This window comes from Vombatus ursinus, unplaced genomic scaffold (assembly GCF_900497805.2).
Source record: "Vombatus ursinus unplaced genomic scaffold, bare-nosed wombat genome assembly UNPS02009205.1, whole genome shotgun sequence".
NCBI lineage: Eukaryota > Metazoa > Chordata > Mammalia > Diprotodontia > Vombatidae > Vombatus > Vombatus ursinus.
In genome coordinates, this window is record NW_020948983.1 from 58,081,451 (window position 1) to 58,101,850 (window position 20,400).

Consider the following 20,400-nt stretch of genomic DNA (forward strand, 5'->3'; position numbering starts at 1 on the left):
TTGAATACTACTTCAATATTTCAAAGATATGTTATTTAGGCTATAGATCAGAACCCTTAATACTTGAGCAGAACATCTTCATGAGTTATTGTGACTGAAAAAAAGTCATCTGATGAGCTTCTGCCAGACTTATCTGGCATGATCTTCAACCAGTAGACACAGCCCATCACCAAGCCTATACTTAGCACCTTTGCAGTTTGGTGGGACCTTCCAGAGTTTGTGTTACGCTGGCATAACCTTTGAGAAAGCAGGGTCCTTTGGTCTCTTATGCACCAGGAAGAGTCATCATGGCAAGACTTTATTCCCTTCAAAAATGCAGGTTGCAATAAGCCATCCATGCCTACACACCTTGTCCCTATCTCCATCTTGCAGGAAGGACATGGACCATCTGTTGGTTAATCTTTTTGTCATGTGACCAGCTCATATTTTTCAATTATACATTTCTTTGATGACATCCTTTATGCTACTTTCCCTTTCTAACTCATGTCCTCCATGTATCTCTTCAGTGTGGGACAGTGGAAATAGTACAGTAATTCAAGTCATAGGACCTGAATTCAAATTCTGGCTCTGTTACTTACCCACTTGGACTTGGGCAAATTACTTAGTCTCTTTAGATATACGTTTCTTCCACTTTAAAATGAGGAGATCATTTCTAAGGTCCATTCTACCCTACATATATAATCACGTAATCTATGATCCTAACATATGCCAGATCATGAAACACTAGTCTCTGAAGAAGAAACATATGCCAAGGTTTTGTTTGTTTGTTTTTTTAAACCAACAAAATGAAATAACAACAAATCCAGGCATGCAAAAGATTTGGCAAGATAAAGTATTTCCAGATGATTAGTAGAGACAGTGATTGGTGTGAGCACAGAGGAGGAGTAGAGCTCTATGGAGAGGAGTGATCTGGGTAGGTTTCATAGAGGAAGAGGCTTGAATGGCTATTAAAGGATAGATGGGTTGAGATGCCATCTGTTGCTCCCCCTCCTAACAAAAAAACCAAATGCTCTTGATGGTACGTTTTGAGTTGTGCAGATATGCTTGCAGTAATTTCATTTTTGACTTGGAAAAATAAAATGTTTGCTCTCATCCATCATGAGTAAACTATATCATTCTTTAATTCAGAATCTCTCACTGCAGCCCCCCTCAGTGCACAGAACACTATTAAAAAAAGAGACCTTTACAGTCATTTTAAGTGACTTGTAGAGATTTAGCTATATGCTCAGATGTTGTAATTACCAATGCTCTGAATAGAACCACTGATGGAAATCAACATGGAACAATGAAAATGTCTTTAAAGCAACAATTTGGGGAGTCTCAATATGGAGATTTTTTTGAACAACTACTACTAGCTATTCCATGTTTACTCTAGGTTAGCTGGAAGGTTATATTTAAGTTAAATATTTATATTCTATGAAGAGAGTGTTTAGACAGGTTTTTTTGTTGGATCTATGGGTGAGTTCCTAGGACTTTTTGGAAAGGAAGAAGGAAATTTTGAAAGGGAAGTAGCAGGGGGACGTATGTGTTCTTCAGGTAGACATGACGTGACCAAGATTTAAAAAATCAAAGCAGTAGCCTTCTTTGCCCACTTTTTATCATCCTTACCCAGCCATCACAATGAAGAAAGACAGTGTCCAGCTGTAGCAGTAGTTTGGTAGTGGGAGAATTAGAAGTAAAGGTACTAGTGCCTGAGGGGTGGGTCATGAATTAATAATTGGTATGTGGCGGATGAGCCCCCGTCAGAAGAGCTGAAAATGAGGAAGTTGCCTTGCAGAATGCTATCAATCACTCAGTGACCATAACTTCCAGTAATTAGTGTATTTTATGGGCTTTTGCTTCAGTGGCTCGAAAGCACATATGCTCCAGTCACAGCTAAACTTTGCTGGAGTAATATTCCAGGATGATTTATCCTCCTGCTGCACTGGGATGTAACCCTATATTAGGTGAAGATTGTGAACTAAGCTGCAATAAAGTGTAAGTTTAGGTACAGTTTGCCCAGGTTGAGACCTCTATGTATCATGCTTTCCAGCATTCACAGTTCGGCTGCAGTGGGCAATCATTTTCAACAGTGAAACAAATACAGCAATTAAAGGAACAACATTAGGATATTGTACTTGTGAATTACTGTTGCCCTCTCCCCATATAAGCACCCACTGTAATAAGCCCATCTCTAATTAAAAAAAAAAAAACCCACACTATTAGAGGCATTTATTTGTAATGCTTTCTTTTCTGTATTATTATTATTATTAGCAATTTACTGGTAAAACAGAACATTTAGAATAACAGATAAGTATGCTGTTTGTTTTATTTATTTTTGGCATCATTGTGTTTGGGTCCCCCAAGTTAAAGGTATCACTTAGAATTGTGCTTTATAGGAAGAGCCTAGTAAAGATGTGCTGTTCTTTATAAGCCCTGAAGTATGTTAAAGAGCAGGAGTGATATAGATAGAGCAGGGTCCAAACTGTCAGGATGGGGATCCTCACTCTTCATACAAAGAAAAGTGTGTTATCTGCAAAATCTCCTGAGAGCACAGCATTCTTTCTACAGGCATAATGGATACCACATTCTATTTTCTGGAGTTTTTGCAGAAAATACACTTGACCATTGTCTAAACATCAGTGGAGCCCAGAATTCTTCATCATTTAACATATTCTGCTGCCAGCCCACAGTGTGATGTTGGGCAAATTCTGGTGCCTTCTTAGTGTCCTCCTCTACAAAACAAGGACGAGAATTCTGTTTTTGATGAAACTTTTGGAGTTCCGTTAAAGGAATACATTATAGGAAAATCAAGCATTGACAGGTGAGCAAGATCACTGCTCTTCTCCAAACACTACAATATCAAGATGTTTCCCTATCATTTTAATAAGTTTCCTTAAATTTCCTTAATTAAACACTAGCAATAAACTTCATTTCTAAAGTCCAGAGGTCGAAAAGAATTCATATTCTGGCACTATTGTCATATTTATTGCCTTGTCCTTAATTTGCAATGTATTTTAATATCATACAGGTTAAAAAATAATAGGGAAACAAACTAATTGTCTTTAATTAAAGCGAATTAGGTTTTGAATTTAATATATTTGTTGTAGTAAAACTGATAATGGAGAGTGTCCCAAAGGTTATTAGGGCATATTTCTGTTGGGCCTGATGGTATTAGTAATAACCCTCTTCCTCATAGTTCTAGACATGAACAAATATGTCACTTCATCAGTCTCTGTTACTCGCACTTATGCCCCTCCGCAGGGGTTGCAGATTCCACAAGTTATCAGCTAATGGCGTTATACATTAAAAATTGAAGCTTTCCTCACTCCGAGGCCATTCAAGGCTTTGTTCTTAAGCCCCAGACACTTTGGAGTGCAGCTGCAAACTATAGGCAGAAGATTAAATTAATTTGTAACTCTTTTTTTTTTTGGTCCTGCATTACTAAATCCTCCACATTTAATTGAAACCCTACTTCAAGATGCTTTGTGTTTCTGCTCTTCTTTGTTGTCAGTTGAACCACGGAAGCACTTTAACACTGGTAAATTGCTGTGATATCCTTTGGATTTTTTTTTTTTATCATGCAATAAGAGGACAGTGAAATTGATATATGAGAAGGAAAGTAAAATCTTAGGGTAGATTTTGAGGTATTTAATATTTATTAAGGCCCTTCACCAGCATAGTTTCAGATGATTTAAACGATCTATCTAGGAGTGAGTAAATTGGTCTTGGAATGAAATCTCACCTAGGGAATTTTATGTAATCCAGTAGTTAAGTCTGATTTTTGAAAGTTTCCCCATGTCTGAATGTTTCAGACTGGCTGCTGCTTTTCTATAAAATGAGGGTTTAACAGCAGCACGCAATCTAAATGCAAAATCTTTAGATGGAAATTTAATTGTGTAAAATGTGCACGAGGTAATTAAGAACAAATTTTAGCACATTTCAGACTATAAAGTCCTCCTTCAGTTAGATCACTGGCTATATGGTAAGTGCTTATTTTCAATTTGCAGTTATGCCGAGAAACATAGAATGTATCTAAATTAAGAATAAAAAAAAATCCCATGCTCTTCAGCATAACTGTAAATTTTAAAACTACTGGCACAGTGTAGTTGATAAACTAAGAAGACTTCACCTAAATATATGCCTCAAACTTCCTTTTCACACTTGTTTTCCAATGACAGTATGTATTTTCTTTTTGTCATTTGTACCTTAGCAATGTAGATAATTCTTAACAGCAAGGAAGACTATTTCTGTTGCTTGGCTAAATAAGGATTCCCTTTCCTAACTTTTTAGCTTACATTTTTACAGAATTTCTGCCTTGTACTTTCCTCTCAATTATCATTATCCTACACATATTTGAGCTTCAGATTTTCAGATTCAACCATATTAAATTGCCTCAAACCGATACTCTTAGGAATGGGATTGAATCCCCAGTGTGATGAGCTCTGTGAGAGAAGAAACTCAGAGAACATTCCTAGTTTTACGATAAAATATTAGCAGCTTGGTGTTATTTAAATGTATTCCCAACTGGTAGATGTTTTTAGAGCATTCTTTTTTGCCTTTTAAATAATAAACTTGCCCACAATGAGCATAGTGTTCTGCGGTTTACTGAATATTAAATATTTGGAATCAAAATGCACTTAAAAAAAAACAAACAAACAACAAATGCTAAATAGGATCCAGGAGAAAAGGGTGGGGGCGGGGGTGGGGTGGGGTGGGGATGAAGCTTTTCTAGAGCTTCTGTGTTGTGAGTTGCCCCCCTCCTGGGAGTGGAGGGGGAAGTGAGTCTTTTGATAGATTGCTATTGCTTGGAAGCTCCTGTATTTTTAAGTATACTTTTTTATTGGACCTAAGCTGCCTATATTTAAATGCTTCTTTTGTAAAGATGTTAAAGGGAGCAAAATTTTCTATTGGCATAGCCTTAATCTGTTTGCTTTGTTGGGATTCTTTTTTTTTTTCTTTAACTGTTAACCTATTTATAAATCTAAATCTACATACAAAGGTCATTGGTTGGCTGAACTTAAACCATTTTACTCAGTAAATTTAATTAAGAAAATACAGTGCAACTCATAAGCAAATGAGTTTTTTCCTAGTTTTAAACCAAACCACCCTCTTGAGTGCTGATTGCCTTGCTCGACCCCTGGTGATACAGAAACAGGCAAAATTAAAAAGGACATTAAAGCTTCATTAAATCTGAAACACATTTAGTACAGTGACATATCTGCAGGCCATTTCAGGGAAGATTACATACTCTCTTTTGTAAGTTTTCTAATTTATTATACCTTGACAATAAAAAAAGGGGGGGTAGGGAAGGATTAGAGAAGAATACAAATAGATCAATAGAGCAGTAGGGGTAAAAGATACAGAACCAATGTTTGACTATTTCTGAAATTTTCACCCATAGTGTATCCTGTCTCTTTCCCATAGTGGATTCATTGATTTAAAAAAAAAAAAATTTGACAGCCCCATAATGAGCTTGTTCTTCATGCACTAGTATCTGCACAGAGCCCTTTCCCTTATTTACTGTCTTGAAAAAAGAGTTTGATAAAGGGCTGGCTTGGTCTACCGTTGTGGTACTGCCTATCATTATTTTCCTTCTGCTTTGCCACTAGACAAATATTGTGAAGTATAAATATTGTGGCTGCATTAGGCCTGGGAACACAGGAAAATGGAGAGTTAAGACTTCCTTCCTCATTGTGTCTTGGAATCAGTTTTTAATGCCAGCCCAATAGTGCCACTGCCTATTTCCACAAGTTAGGAGTGTTACTTCCTGGAAAGATGTCTGATGGTGACAAGTAATGGAGGGGGAAGAATTATGCTCCTTTTACAGCCTCTCCTGGTCATGGACAAGGAGCTGTTCTCCTGTCCTCCAGTGCCAAGGCAGTGTGCCATGAAAGGGATCCTCCTAGGAGACTAGTTGTCAAAGAGAGATGAGGTTCAGTAGGATGTCAGGGAAATGTACAAGAAAAAGAAAGCATGGCTAGTCACAAAGTGATGAGTTCACAAGTTCAAACTCTACCACCTGTCCCCAAACACCCAGTCTGGACTTGTAGTAAGGAAAGACTCCCAAATTGACCAGCCCACCCTGAATTTTCATTAGCCAGTTTTCTTGCCTGTTGGAACTGGGTGAGCGTAAAGTGATACCACTTTTGACTTACACTAGCCAAAAGAGCAAGTGCTTATTTCCAAGTCTATTTATAGTCTAGTTTTTCAAGAGGAGAGGACACATGATGGTTAGAAATATGGAGGGTTGGGTTTTTTGGGGTTTTTTTTTTTTGACACACGAGAATGAATTTCTTCCGTCTTTTTCTTTTTTAATGTCCCTTTTTTTTTTCCTTTAACTTTCAAAAGCCAAGGATCAGTGTACTGTGCCTATTCAGGGTCCACGTTCAACAGGACGTTCTCTGAATTGAGAGAAGTACTTTTAGCCCAGGCTGTGCTGTGAGCAAAGTTCTTATCCCCTAGTCAGCCAGATAAAATTTGGCATTCTTCTGTTTCTTACCTTTTTAGGTGAAATAAAATTTTTTGGTCATTTTCTAACTCTCTGAAAAGAGTACATGCAAAATACATAATCTAGAGATCAGTATAATGCTAGGCAGCAGCTTTTAGTGAGAGATCACTGTCTGTCATATCTGTATAGAATGGTAAGCACCCTTAATCAATATATTATTGACATGACATTCTGTAATGATTCCTCCTGAGTCATCATGCAAGCACCCATTTACAAAATATTGGGGTGAACATTCAACATGATATATGGGAACAGAGTAGCATACTTCACACTTTCATATTTTGTCAACGTGCAACAAGCAAGCTAAAAAAAACTATTTGCTAATGTACCCATTTATTGTATCTTTTCTATTTATGTTGGGAAGGGGGCAAAGTACAGAACAAAAAAAATTTTAATTAACTTTATGATCCCATGAATATTGAGCATTAGTGGCATACCTTGGTAGATAAGGTATGACTGTAAAGTAATGACATTGCTTATTCAACAAACACACAACAACTAACACATCTAAATGAATATTTTCTCTTCAAAGTGATCAGGTTAAAACTGTAGACTTACTCTTACTCTGCTGCCTTTGTTCAAACTACTTTATGGATTTTTTAAACATATTTTCAGCATTGGTAAATCTCAAACCCTTAGGGATAGATAGAATATTTGGAAACTACTAAGTGTAATTTATTGACTCATTCAACAGTAGTCATTTATTAATGTGCAATCCAAAAAGCATTTATTCTAGGCTGATAATAATGACAAAATGAAAGTACTTTCTGCCATCAAAAGGCTTATATTCTATTGTCATTAATGCACAGCATATTCTAGACACTGGAAAAGATAAAAAGGTAAATAAGAGATAGTTCTTGCCCTCAAAGAAGTTAAAATTCAGCTAAATCTGGTGCCAGGTGGCTAAGGTAGGAGGCTGGGATCAAGCTGGGAAATAGTGTTACTGGTCCAAAATGGGGCATGGCCATAAAAGTAATGAGACTAGTTTTTTGTGACTGAAAGCAATTCCACTAGTGGAGTTACAAAATGTTTTGTGCAGTAACATGTATTATATGACTTTTCAAGGTGACTAAGGCATGTGACTTATTTAAATGTGAGAGTTCTGGTATACTTGCTTTCAAAAAAAAAAAAAGCATGACTTTGTAGTCACATTTCCTTTTCTTGGGTAAATTACTCCTTTGCTGATGAGGAGCAGGAGACCAAGATTAAACAGTTTACAAATAATAGATTACAGTTAGAGCAATAATAGTTAATAGACTCCTGATCTCAGCTTCTAGGTCAATCTCTTTTCTTTCTTGTACCAGCTTCACAATCTTGAAATGTGATATTTTTTCAACATCAACAGCTAAATGGCTAAAAAATCACTGGTAAGAGGTCAGATGGCAGTATCATTGCAATATTCTTGTAATTCCATGATGTTGTACATTCCAAAGTCATGAAATATTTAATAAGTACTTGACTAGGAATAATTATTCCCATTTTACAGAAGGAAATCCAAGACTATAAGAGGTTACCTAATTTGACAGTTATTTCTGTAGTAATATATTCATTATATTAAAGGCACAATGTTGGGCTTAAAATCAGGAAGACCTGGGTTCAAATACAGCCTCAGACGCTAGCAATGTCGAATAACTCTTTAGAGCCTTAATTTCCTCATTTACAAAGTAGGAATGTTAGTAACACCAACTTCACAGGGCCTTCATGAAGATAAAATTGGATAACATATGTAAATCACTATATTAAAGTCAAGTGCCTACTTATTAAGAAACTGGTAAGTATTCTGTATTGTTATTACTTTTAAATATCAGTATATACATATGTAAGTCTAATTGATGTTATTATAGAGAGAAAAATTTTGAAGGAAACTTTAAGATGTTGGAAGATATTTCAAGGAAATAACACTGTCCATTTAATTGTCCATTCTAAATACAGCTTTTAATGAGATTACAGGATTATTTTTTAGGTCAAGTGTTTTAACATAGTAGGGGAAGAAGGATGGTTTATTCTGCTGAATACAATTGTGAAATTTAGTACTTGTCTGTCTTAAGGAAATCTACCCTGCATGCAAATCTATAACTAGATAAATATTATTTCCTTTCCCAGCTTGCTCTTGGGAGGTTTCCATATCCTCAGGTAAGATTGTTCATTACTGCCGTTCGCCACTGTGACATTCATTCCTATGTATGAAGGTGCAGGGAGCAATCGTGAACATTTGAGCCACATACAAATAAATCTGTCCTGTTAAATTGAAAAGCGATATCTTAAAGGAGTCATTTAGAAGTCTCTATTGATTTTTGGTTTTTTTTTTAGCTCCAGATTTTTTATTTTTCTGAGAAGGATGGAAGCAATCATCACACTGCTTCTCTGTGAGACTTTGGCATTGTTTTTTCGCTTTTCCTGAGCCCTAGTTCCTGCACTACGTGCTTGTATTGTGCATTTCCCTGATTTCTTCTTTGAGATTTTGAATTTAATTGAAATGGTTTGAATTGAAAAACTAAGAGAGAAAAAATCTGGCCTAGGTCATTGTTTCAGTGTTTTGGTAATCACATTCAGTATAACTTCATGCCCTCTTCCCTATTCTCTGCTCCCCACACCTTCATTTCCCCCTTTCAGAACATAGATTCTTCAATACACTAACATTAATGACTAAATTCTAAACATTGCTTCAAGATATTTATTCCAAAGGTATGCCAAAACGAAAAATATAAGCCACGTCGTAGTTTGAAAACAATTCCCCATTGTAGGAGGAAAAAATTAAGTGAAATACCCAAGGGGTGAAGGGGTGGGTGAGTGGGTATTGAATGAATAATTTGAATGTTTTCTTCTGGTTTACACTCACTGTTTTTCTGACATCTTGGTCTGTACAGGCCAGAGTGCCTGGAGGCATGTCTGATTTAAAGGTGGTGTTGGTCTCTGCTCTTTAAGCATCTATTAACTTGCTATTATTATGCAAATAACTGTTGTATTACACATACTAATTTATGCGTGGTTAGATTATGCAGATGCATCACAACCATGGTTATTGAATAATAGGATGGAACTCATTCTCTTTACCATCTTTGTAAGCTGTTTTAAACACATTCTGTAGGCACCCATGTGGGAAACCTCTGGTTTCCTGTCCTTTTTAAAGCTCAAGCTGTCTGATGGCTAGGAGAAACCATCCAGGTTGTTAGCAGGTTGTATCACAGTATTGTAGCAATCTTTTTCATGTTGGCCCACTCCTTTGTGTAAACATAACTTCTTCCTTAGAGTAAATATCCAAAAGTTACTAGCCTGATATGCATGCTAACACTAGTTTTGAATGAAATTTTAGTGTACCAGTTTTCATTCTTTTAACATAAGCATATATAATGTATAATATGCATAATATAGATTATGAATCTGGATTAAATTTTTAGCCAAACCTCTGAATCGGCAAGTAAATTTTAAATCATTTATTTAGGACATTTTATTCTGGCTCTCAAACTGAAAAAGAACACAAGGCTACCACAAAATCTATGGTCCGTTATTCCGAAGATGGCAGAAGACGAAGTCATTACCATATGCTTGGCATGCCCATGTTTATTTTAAAATAGACAATGAGTGATGACTCCAAGAAATCTCAATGGCTGATAGCTTATGAGACATGAAGAGTTAAAAGCTAAGACACAACTTTGAAAAAGGCCCTGTGTTCTGACAGTGCATACATGGTAGCAATTCTGGTCTATTGGGCACCTACTGGGCATTTTTTCTTAATGTCTAAGTACACATTTACTTGATCGGTCAAGTGGAAGTTGGAAAATTCAAATACACTGAACTCCCTAGTTAGCACTGACCTTTATGCCAGAGTAGCGAGAAGCAGTTTTCCTTGACTCCTGATTGAGTGTCGTCACCAAGTAGAGATTTTATTAGAAACAACCTTTGAGATCATCAGGCCTATTTCCCAGAGCTAGTTACAAACAAAACCTTGTCCCCTTGCTCAAAGCCAGCAATAATTTATGCTGTGCTTTGAGTTGACAATTTGAATTTTACTAATTTCATAGCCTTGTAGTAGAGTGTCATGTAGGCTAGAGGTAGAGAGAAAGTGGCACTTCTTCTTTGCCCTCTTCTACTCAGGCCAAAAAAAAAAAATGTAGCAAGAGTATTGTATTTATGCTTATTTCTAAGGCTAGACTGTGCAATGAAAGCTGCCTGATACTTGATTTGAAAGTGTGGTAATTAAACATACTTAGCGAACACAACATACAACAGGTATTGTTAGACTCATTTTACAGATGAGGAAACTGAGGCCCAAAGAAGTTAAGTGATTTGCCCCTATGGTCACACAGTTAGTAAAGATAGGCAGTATTCAAATCCAGTCCTCTCCAAACCACACCATTGTATGATGTCTGATATTGAGGATTAGCAAATTGGCTTTGTGGGCAAAGGGTTTTTTGTGTATAAGAACTACTAAAAGCCCACAGATCCCTGAGCGTGCAAATCTAGTCACTGGCAATGATAGAACCAAAGTCCTGACTCCTATTGGGACTGACTACTCCAAGTATCAACTGATTCCTTGACTCCTGACCTTATTCAATGACTCTACCTTATCATATACACTGACTCAATCTTCTGTACCCTTCCTGTATGAAGTTCCCCATATATGATCAGGTGTGAAATAGCCTTCAGAAAGACAGCTCTTTTACCTGACCCAAGATTCTACCCAAAATTCTGCTGGTTTAAAGTGAGACCTATCTGAGGCTAGTGGGGAGAGGAGGAAGTACTTTCATAATAATAGGCCCAGGAATGCAGAGAAAATCCCTGACCTTAAAGTGACTATTCAGTGAGCCAAGGGAAAAATCTCTTTAGATTCAGAATATTCCCTTCCATCCTTACACCTTTCAAAAATGTCCTGAAGCCCTGGGTCCATTCCAGAACTCAAAGCTTAATTTTAATGCCACTACCATTTTTTACTATCCTGATATTTTCAAGGTAGTGTTTGAGTTCTTAAATATTTCATCAATACTACATAGGGTTTGGGTATAAAAAAATAACCCTTTGAAATATGGAGTCCAAAGGACTATGAATGAATAGATGAAAGCAGTGATAGTAATAGTTAATGTTTATATATTGTGTTTTAAGCTTTATAAAAGGTTTATGCATACATTGTCTCATTTGACCATCACAGTAGCCCTATGAGAGATATTACAATATTATTATCTACATTTTACAGATGAAGAAACAGGCATAGAAATTTTAAGTCACTTGCCCATGATCACACAGTTAGTAAGAGTTGGAGGCAGGATTCAGCCCACTCATCACAATGTCTTTTCAGCCTATAGATGAGTATCTTATAGGCTAGCCCTTGCCTCTATTTTAATTAAAGACCTTTGCAGGCTTTGAAATAGAATGAGACATCCTTTACAGTAAAAGTATGGAGCACAGTAAAGTAGTGTGAGTGGTCTAATGAACCAAGTCTACTTTATCTTGTCATTTTTTTCTCAGATTCCTTTAATCAGTTTAGCAGTGGCAAGATATGGTATCATTAATTCATTGCCCTGATTCAACTTTGCATCAAATTAGACCATTCCTAACTGTGGTGTTTTTCCACACCCTAATGAGGAGTCTTTTCATCCAAAGTGGTTAGGCAGAGTCAGGTTTGCATTAGTCCAAGCCTACTCTTTTCCAAGGCAGGGATAGTGGCTGTGTGGCCATGTATAATATGTTGGTGGCCAAGGGGAGTGGTCTGAAGAGAAATGAAAAGTATCTTCATCTCATCAGAGGGTTGGATGTGCTTCAGGTTGGGCAGTTGGGAATGATTACTTACAAAGGTCTGTGCCTGTACATTTTTTTTTTTCCAGATGAGAATACAACTTGGGCTAGACATCAGATCAGATCGTAAGATTTCAGCTGATAATTATATAAGAGTGATCTAATGAAAAGAATGTAGAAGTTAAGAAACCTGCATTCTACCACTTAATTTCTTATATGATCCAACCTCTCTGGACCTCAGTTTCTTCACCTGTAAAATGAGGATGATAATATATACCTCACCCAACTCATGGAGTTGTGAGGACCAAACAAGATAATGAATGTAAGGTGCCACATAGCACCACACTGTTAGTTTCCAGCTTCACATTCTACCTCAATGAAGGTCAGCAAGGGTCCACTGAAGGTTGTGAAGACTTTTGATGCAAAGGTGACTTGCTGGGAGAAAAGTACTCCTCTTCTCCCACCCTCAGCAGCAGCAAAACCTATTCCTTCTACCAGCAAGAGTATATCTGAAGATGCTCCAGCTAAGCATTGGTCCCCTACAGGTGGTAGCCACCACCGTCTTTGCTTCCTCACTCCCAGGTCCCTAAATTTCATGGCCAAGTCCAGGTTTCATTTTTAAAATGTAGTTTACTGCCTGACAAAGAAGTGATAGACTTAATATACAGAATGATTTATATATTTTTGAATGTGGCCAATGTGAGAATTTCTTTTGCTTTACTATGTATATTTATTGCAAAGGTTTTTTGTTCATTTTTTTTCTTTCAAAATGGGGATGGGAGGAGGTGGGAGGGAAAGAAAAATACTCATTGATTTTTGAAATAAAAATTTGATTTAAAGAATAAATATGTAACATTTAGTCTGTAGCTTTAAAAAAATTTGTTTCCTCCTCCCTCCCTCCCCACCCCCCAACTCAATCACACTTCATAGCCTTTCACTTAGGCCTTCTTCCCTGCCCTCGAGAAGTCTGTTATATAGATGAGTCAGGCTGAAGGTAAATGCTATTGTAGATGGTGATAAGGTTATCTTCTATAATTATATTTCTTCTGCCTTTTTTTCCCATATATGGACAGAGTCACCCAGGAAACTGAGGAAAACCCATAGGATCAGACTTTGTGTGCTTATGAAGTATGCTTTACAGTGGGCCCTATAGAAAGTAATTTTTTAAAAAAAGCTTAGCATTGTATGGTATTGTAGTCTTTTATGCAATTTAGTTCTAAGATTAATCTCCAAAGATGTACAGGTCTGAAAGAGGACTAAAACTGTACAGTTAATCATGTCGATCCAAATTCAGTAGACTTAAAAAACATGATAGTGGGCAATGGATTGTTTAATGACAATACAATTTAGTAGAAATGAAAAGAATTGCCTAACAATTGTCGTTGTACATTCAAACCTTATCATAGTGCAGTACATTAGGATGCTAGTAAATCCATTAAGAAGGCATTCCCAAGTGATGGACTTTATTTGACAGTAGGAAATTTGGAAAGTGAGAGGCTAAAGGAAAGTGAAGATAATCTAGACACAAGTGTATTTAAAGTACTTTTGTATGTATAAAAATGCTTTTCTTCTTTTGGCTACAATTCCTGATCTTGGTTAATAAATTACATCAAAATGACCTGAAGTTAAAAAAAAAAAAAAAAAAAAAGGGAAAAATCTGAGCAAATAGTGCCCCTGGTATTGTAAAGCTTTGAATGTTTTCACACCCCATTAATTTATTACTTCTCTTTCTTCATCTTTAAATTTCATTTTTTTTTTTCAAAAATTCAGACTCCCTGCTGCTGCAGCGATTTTCATCTTGTTGTTAATTTTCCCTGCTCCATATGGAGCTCCAGACATTTCACCTGGAGGCTGTACTAGATTTTGCTGTAGTGATCGAACTTCCTGAGGCCAAAACTGTCATTTAGGGTTCCTGGTGCATCTGTCTGAGCCAGGCTTTTCACTGGCATGGGAGAGTGTGAATAACAAATTGGATGCACCTGAGATTCAGATGATTAGTGTGTTTTGTGAATCTCCACGACTTGTAAGCAGATAGCTCTGGGGGGGAGGGCTAAACAGCTACTGTGGGTGAATCTGTACTCACACCTTACATTTGGGGCTTTTCAGGGGAAGTGCAAACATCTAGGCAGTCTGAGTGCAGAGAGAGTAACAAATATTTCATCCTGCCTTGTCATTGATTAGAAAAGAGCCTTTAATTTCATTTCACCCCATGTTGTGATTAATTTGCATTCTTTGTCAGAAGTTAATGGAGTTTTTTATGGTTCACTCTGAAATCCTTGAAGACATCAGACTTGATCTGATGTTTATACAACCGCCAGCGGAATTTTTTCGTTTGATTGATGGCAAGCTTGATGTTATTCCAAACGGCTTTTTAAGCTGTTTTTAAGAATTATTTGAATAAAATGCAGGCAAGATATTGTTGTAACGATCAAGATTATCTGTTAAAAATCTGTTTCAAATAAAGAAGATGATAAGTAGGAAAAAGGATCAAAAAGACAAGAGAAAATAGTGAATAGAGATGTTATTTGTTAAAGCACATAAGAATTGCATTCAGATAAATTATTACAAAATACAAGCAAGATCATTTTTATTAAAAATCATCATCTCTGGCCAAATTTAATTGTAGTGAAGGTAAATTATCTAAATCTTTGAGAATTAAAAAAACCTTACCACTCAGTGGCTAATTCCCATTTATTCTGCCAGTTTTTGCCAGCAATGTAAGAATTAGAAATCTACTATTCTTAACTCAAGGAGACAGAGCTGTCAGGCCTGTTAGCTGAACAAAATGATGACATATTACTTGTCTCAATAAAGAGGAATTCTTAAATTCCAGTGCAAGGAAAACATTAAGTGGATAATAGAGGATTTTAAAGGAAAGGCGTGAATTCATAATAGCATTACTATTGGCCTGTTTTACAGACAGTACAGAAATGAAAACATCCCATTGTTAAAAGGCAAAATCTCCCAATTGTTTACTGCTAATGGAAAATGTGTGTTCATCCCCAATATTGCTATATTTCAAAGTATGAGAGAAACTAAACTATAGGTGGTGGCTGCTTCAGAGCCCCCTGCTACTAACCAACGAAATATGTTTTGCAAATGCCTTTTGATTACTAATACCAGGGCCATTTGTTGGATTTGGGTTTTTTGCCCGGCTTCAGCAGATTCCTCCTTCATTGTAATTCCTGCTGGTGAGATGGACTCGTGGATCAAAAAGCTACTTGTCTAAGCACTTCCATTTAAAACACATTAATTTATTTTTGTTGTATTTTAAAGTTGGCTAAATAATTGGGTGGTTTTAATTGAAGTTGTTGCTTTCTGATCCTTGTATTAACGTGATCTAAGGTCTTTTTTTTTGTTATATGTAATCCATAGTATTGACCAAATTTGCCCTATTTTCATTTAAATGTAAGCAGCTTGTCAAGGAGAAAATATTTTGTTTCACTTGGCATGGAACTCAGCTATTTTAATGTCTTGTGAGGTAGGGGTGTTTTTGTTTGTTTTTTTGTCAGTTGACAGTGTCTTTTAAACATTCATTTATTTGGTAGTAATAAATTGGACTCTGGATAGAGTGTTTTTTCATAATAGGGGAAAATGTGTATCTTCTTTGAGCCATTTAAAAAACATTAAACATTTTTCAAATGGTAATGCTCAAATACTGATGTTTTGCCCTTAATTATAATACATAAAGACCTTAACTAATATGTTAAATTCTTAATATTAAAAGTTTGGTTTATGGTTTAGTAATACCATTTTACATTCTAAATTTAGTTTTTACTGAAATATTATCACTTTTATAAATTTGTTTATGGGTAATCCCACTCATATCCAAGCATATCAGGGCCAACCCAAAATGCAAATTTGTGACTAGACATTTTGCTTCTTTGAGAAGCAGTTATGCTCAGAATAAGTACTTTCATCTGCATGTACTTTTAATGTTCTTAACATGAGGTTTTTCCTTGTGTTATAAGGATCTAATTGTTCAATGTTAGGTCTTTTAGCAAATGGGGAAGAAAAATAGTAATCATTTCTAGCTTCACCTTGAACTAGAAGCAAAAATGGTAACCAATAACTTTTTCTTTATCTCCATGTTTTAATTCATAGCCTCTACTTTTTGCCTTAGTTACCCAATATATTCTTATTGCCATGCATACCATGACGTAAGATAAATAAATGTCATGGAGGAATCCAAGGGCCACATGAAACTATTCCATGACCAATTGTTTCTTGTCAGGAGTCTTTATTTGTGTATGCCAGCATCATCGTCCTTTACTTGTATTTCCCACTTGTCAGAATGTCTTGGTATTTTAATGTGTAGTTTTTTGCAGAGATATGAAATAGATTTCCTTGCAAGTCCTCAAATTAGAGAAGAAAAAATATTCTTGAGTCAGGGGAAGTCCTCCTGAGAGAGTAGAAAGCATAGAAATGTAAAATTTCCCATTTGTCTTCATTTATTCTTTTTAGTGTTTGAGGATAGCTTGATCAGGGATCTGCAGCTCTTCAGGGCTAAGATCAGCCAGTGGTTTAATTTTGTAGCACCTCCTACATTGCTATGTAATAGATACATCTATATTTTTAAAGTTACATCAAGTTTGTTTTGAGAATTTTACATTTCCCTTTGAGAGTCACCTTCCTATAGGGAATCCTTCGGGGACAATGGAACAAGAGCATGGGATTTAAAAATTGTGTCCCTCATGTTCAAATTCTGACTCCTCTACTTCCTACCTCTGTAGCCTTGCAAAAGTGCCCTGCTTTTTCTGAGTCTGTTTCTTCATTTTTAAAATGAGGGGATTGAACTTGATGATCTCTAAGGTCCCTTCCAACTCTGACTCTTAAAATATAAGGCCTTCCCCAGAGTGTGATTGGCATATATCCCTCTATGGGGAACTTTCCTTTTTTTTAAATGTCATAGCAGGTAGGTCAGAGCTACCAGGAACCTGCTGCTTTTGAAAAACTGTTTGATAGCACAATGTGGCTTCATCAGCATATTCCTCCCCCGCTTTGGGATAGAAAAATAAATTTATTTGATGGCAGAATTGTCCTGAGGATCAAATGAGAAAATTCATGTAAAAGCACTGAAAATCATAGTGATGAACAAATATTAGGTAGGCAGCATTATTATTACTTATATTTCTATAAGGTGATTTCCAGGTGTAGCATTGATAGCACTTGACTATTCTTTATACTAGGTGATGCTAAAATGGTTTGTATCTCTAGCCCCACAAAAGCTTTCTTTTATGATCCCTAGTTTAGATGTATAATCTATCATTGATTAATCACAGTTACGTTATGGAGACTTATCTGTAGAATTTTTACATTTGAATAGGATGGTTTAAATAATTGAATGAGGTCATTTTCCCCTTAAAGTTTGCATTTGAGAACTTCATTTCTAGTCTGGCATTCACACATGGCCTTAACAACTCTTATGACCACAGATTTAGAGCAATAAGTACTACTTACAAGTCATTGAATGCAACCGCTTCATCTTACAGATGAGAGAACGGAAGCTCAGAGATGTTAAATGACTGCTCATTGTGACACAGCTAGAAAATGTCAGCAGAATTTTAACCTAGGCCTCTTGAATCCAGATCCCATGCTCTTTGCACAATATGCTTAGCCTGTCTCATCATTATCAGGACATGAAGTAGGTGAGAAAGAGGACTCAAGATAATTTGAACCCAAATTGTGTCCCTCATGATATTACTGCCCCTTAGTACTGACTAGGTCCTCCTGACTCCAGGACCTATGCTCAATCCACAGTGCCACCTAGCTGCCCCTCAGTACTAACTAGGAAGGAAGTGAGTAAAGTACTACCCAGGATGCTCTGGATCTGCCCGAAAAACATGGTTCTCACCTCATTCTATCACCAACTCAAGCACTGCTTGTCCACAGTAGCAATAGCAACAGATTTTGACAGCAGACCAGGCTCTACTCCCACTAATCACCATTTGGTATGGAAGACTTAGGAAACTATGGAAACAGATGCTCATTGTCACTCAGCTTACAGGGTGCTAGCCAGTCCCGGGCCAGACTTTGAGTTGATGGCTCTTCAGCCCTTTAGCAATTACAATATGGTGACCTGAGGCATGTGGATGCAAATCAGAAGGCAAACAAATCAAACTGATTGAAAAATCAGCATTTTTATACATAAGAAAAGGAGGAAGCACTATGTCCCATTGAGACAGAGAAAAAGGGTAATAGTTCTGAGACTCTTCAGATATTTACCTAAAGCAGGTTGCCTCGTTTGGCTGAGGTTGTGACCACTTTGTTCATCAGAGACCTTCTCTCATCCCAGCCTGAATCACCTCATGGAAGCGCCATCCCCCAGCAGCTAAGAGGGCTAGGACATAGCTTGTTTCAGCTGCAGCATCCTTGGAAAGAATAGCAGCTACTGTCGATAAAGAAGTGGAGAAGGATAAAGAAGCTAGGGAAAGAAGAATGGTGTGGGGCTTATGGCATGAGGTGCTAACAGCAGGCATAAAGCAGGCCTGGGGTAAGCACAGCAAGGAGGAAAGGTACTAAGGTGCCCTCTTTCTATGGCATAGTATAATGAAAATAGCACTGATCAGAAGCCCTAGGTTTGAATCTTGAGTCTAACTTACTATTTATGTGACCCTGGACAAATCATTTCATGTCTCTGTTCCTCAATTTCTTCATCTATAAAATGAGGGTGGCAAGAATATTTACACTGTCTACCTCATAGGGATATTTTGAGTTACATTTTGTAAACCTTAAAGGATATAAAGAAATACAAGAAGTTATCATCATCATCATTATGGCATAAAGGCAAAAGCAGCAGTTGATCCTGGTGACTTCAGACATCACCATCCCAAAGTTGCTTTCTTTCACCATCACAATACAAATGCTTCCTGTAGGAGTTAGGTCAGTCATGACATAACTGAGCAGGCTTGAACAACAGAAGTCAGCAACTTAGACCAGCACTTTGCAGATTTCCAGCCTCTTCAGTAGGATGATTTCCCAGCCATGTGTGGCCAGGAAACTCTTGAGTTTCCAAACCAGGTGCAGAATAAAACCTCTATCATCTGACCCAAATCTGTACTTTCCTGCTGAATATGACAAATACAACTGCTCAGGGCCACACAGAAATCTAATCCATTGATGCCATTTCTGTTTTCATTAGAGACTAAAACATAAAGAACAAAGGGAAAAACAGAATTCTCAATTTTTTTTTTAAGCAAAAAGGTAAGTGCCCTTCCTCCTCTCCCCCCAAACCTTACTAGCATTGGATTCTTTACCTCCAAAGCCCTGGCCTTGTCACATAATCTTGGTTGACCTACCCAGAGGATCAGAGAAGAATGGATTTGAGGGAAATCCATATTATGGACAGTGAATGAAAAGAAAAGAGTGAAAGGAAGGCTTGCAGCAGGAGTTTTTAACCTAGGTCTGTGAACTTTTTTTTCAATCTTGTCATAAGTGTATTTTCAATATCATTGGGTTCCTTTGTAATCCTATATATTTTATTTTATGCATTTAAAAACATTATTCTAGAAGGAATCCATAGGCCTCCCCAGATTGCCCAAGAGTCTGTGACACACACAAAAAAAACTGGTTAAGAACCCCAGACTTAGAGGAAGAAAGAATTAGGGTGAGGAGTTAAATCTTGCCTTCTTGGTACTCCCACCATCTGATTTTCTGTTACTTGTTTACATCATTCCTTTTTTGCATAAAAAGAGAAGCAGATAGTACCAGACTATTAAAGGACTTGATTTAAAGGTCTCCTCTGTCTTCAGGAGAGGTATATGGAACAATCCTAGCAGAACCATCCCCAAGCTTTAGCAAATTTGATCAGTTTGAGTGGGGCTTTAAAGGATAGGGAAGAAATATTAAAAGCTTATGAAGAGGAGGAGAAAGCACACTCCAGACATGCTGAAAAGAATAATCAAAGGCCCAGAATTGGAAAAATACAAGGGATAATGGAGGCTGAGGCAAGAAAATAGTCCAGCTTCGTTTGTCACTTCTCTTCAGGGCTAAGGGACCAGCTGGAGCTATGCAGTGATTCAGGGAAGGGTCGGAAAAGGGAGCAATTTATATGGCACCCACAAAGCACTTTACGTTTGATCCTCACAACAACCCTGCAAAGTAGGTGCTATTATTTATCCCCATTTTACACTTTAGGAAACTGAGGCAAACCTTTACTTGCCATCGGAGAAGAAGGGAAG

At 36.9% G+C, this 20,400-nt stretch overlaps 1 protein-coding gene across 3 annotated transcripts in view; it reads left to right on the top strand.

Moving 5' to 3' along the window:
* MAP2K5 (mitogen-activated protein kinase kinase 5) overlaps positions 1-20,400 on the top strand; it is a 283,567-nt gene that overhangs the window by 186,218 nt on the left and 76,949 nt on the right. For 2 of the 3 annotated variants that reach the window (XM_027852077.1, XM_027852076.1), the window contains exon 17: positions 8,594-8,623. The exons of the other annotated variant lie outside the window; for it this stretch is intronic. In XM_027852077.1, coding sequence (XP_027707878.1) covers positions 8,594-8,623 — 30 coding nt within the window. The remainder of the gene's footprint in view (positions 1-8,593; positions 8,624-20,400) is intronic. 3 annotated transcript variants of the gene reach the window in all.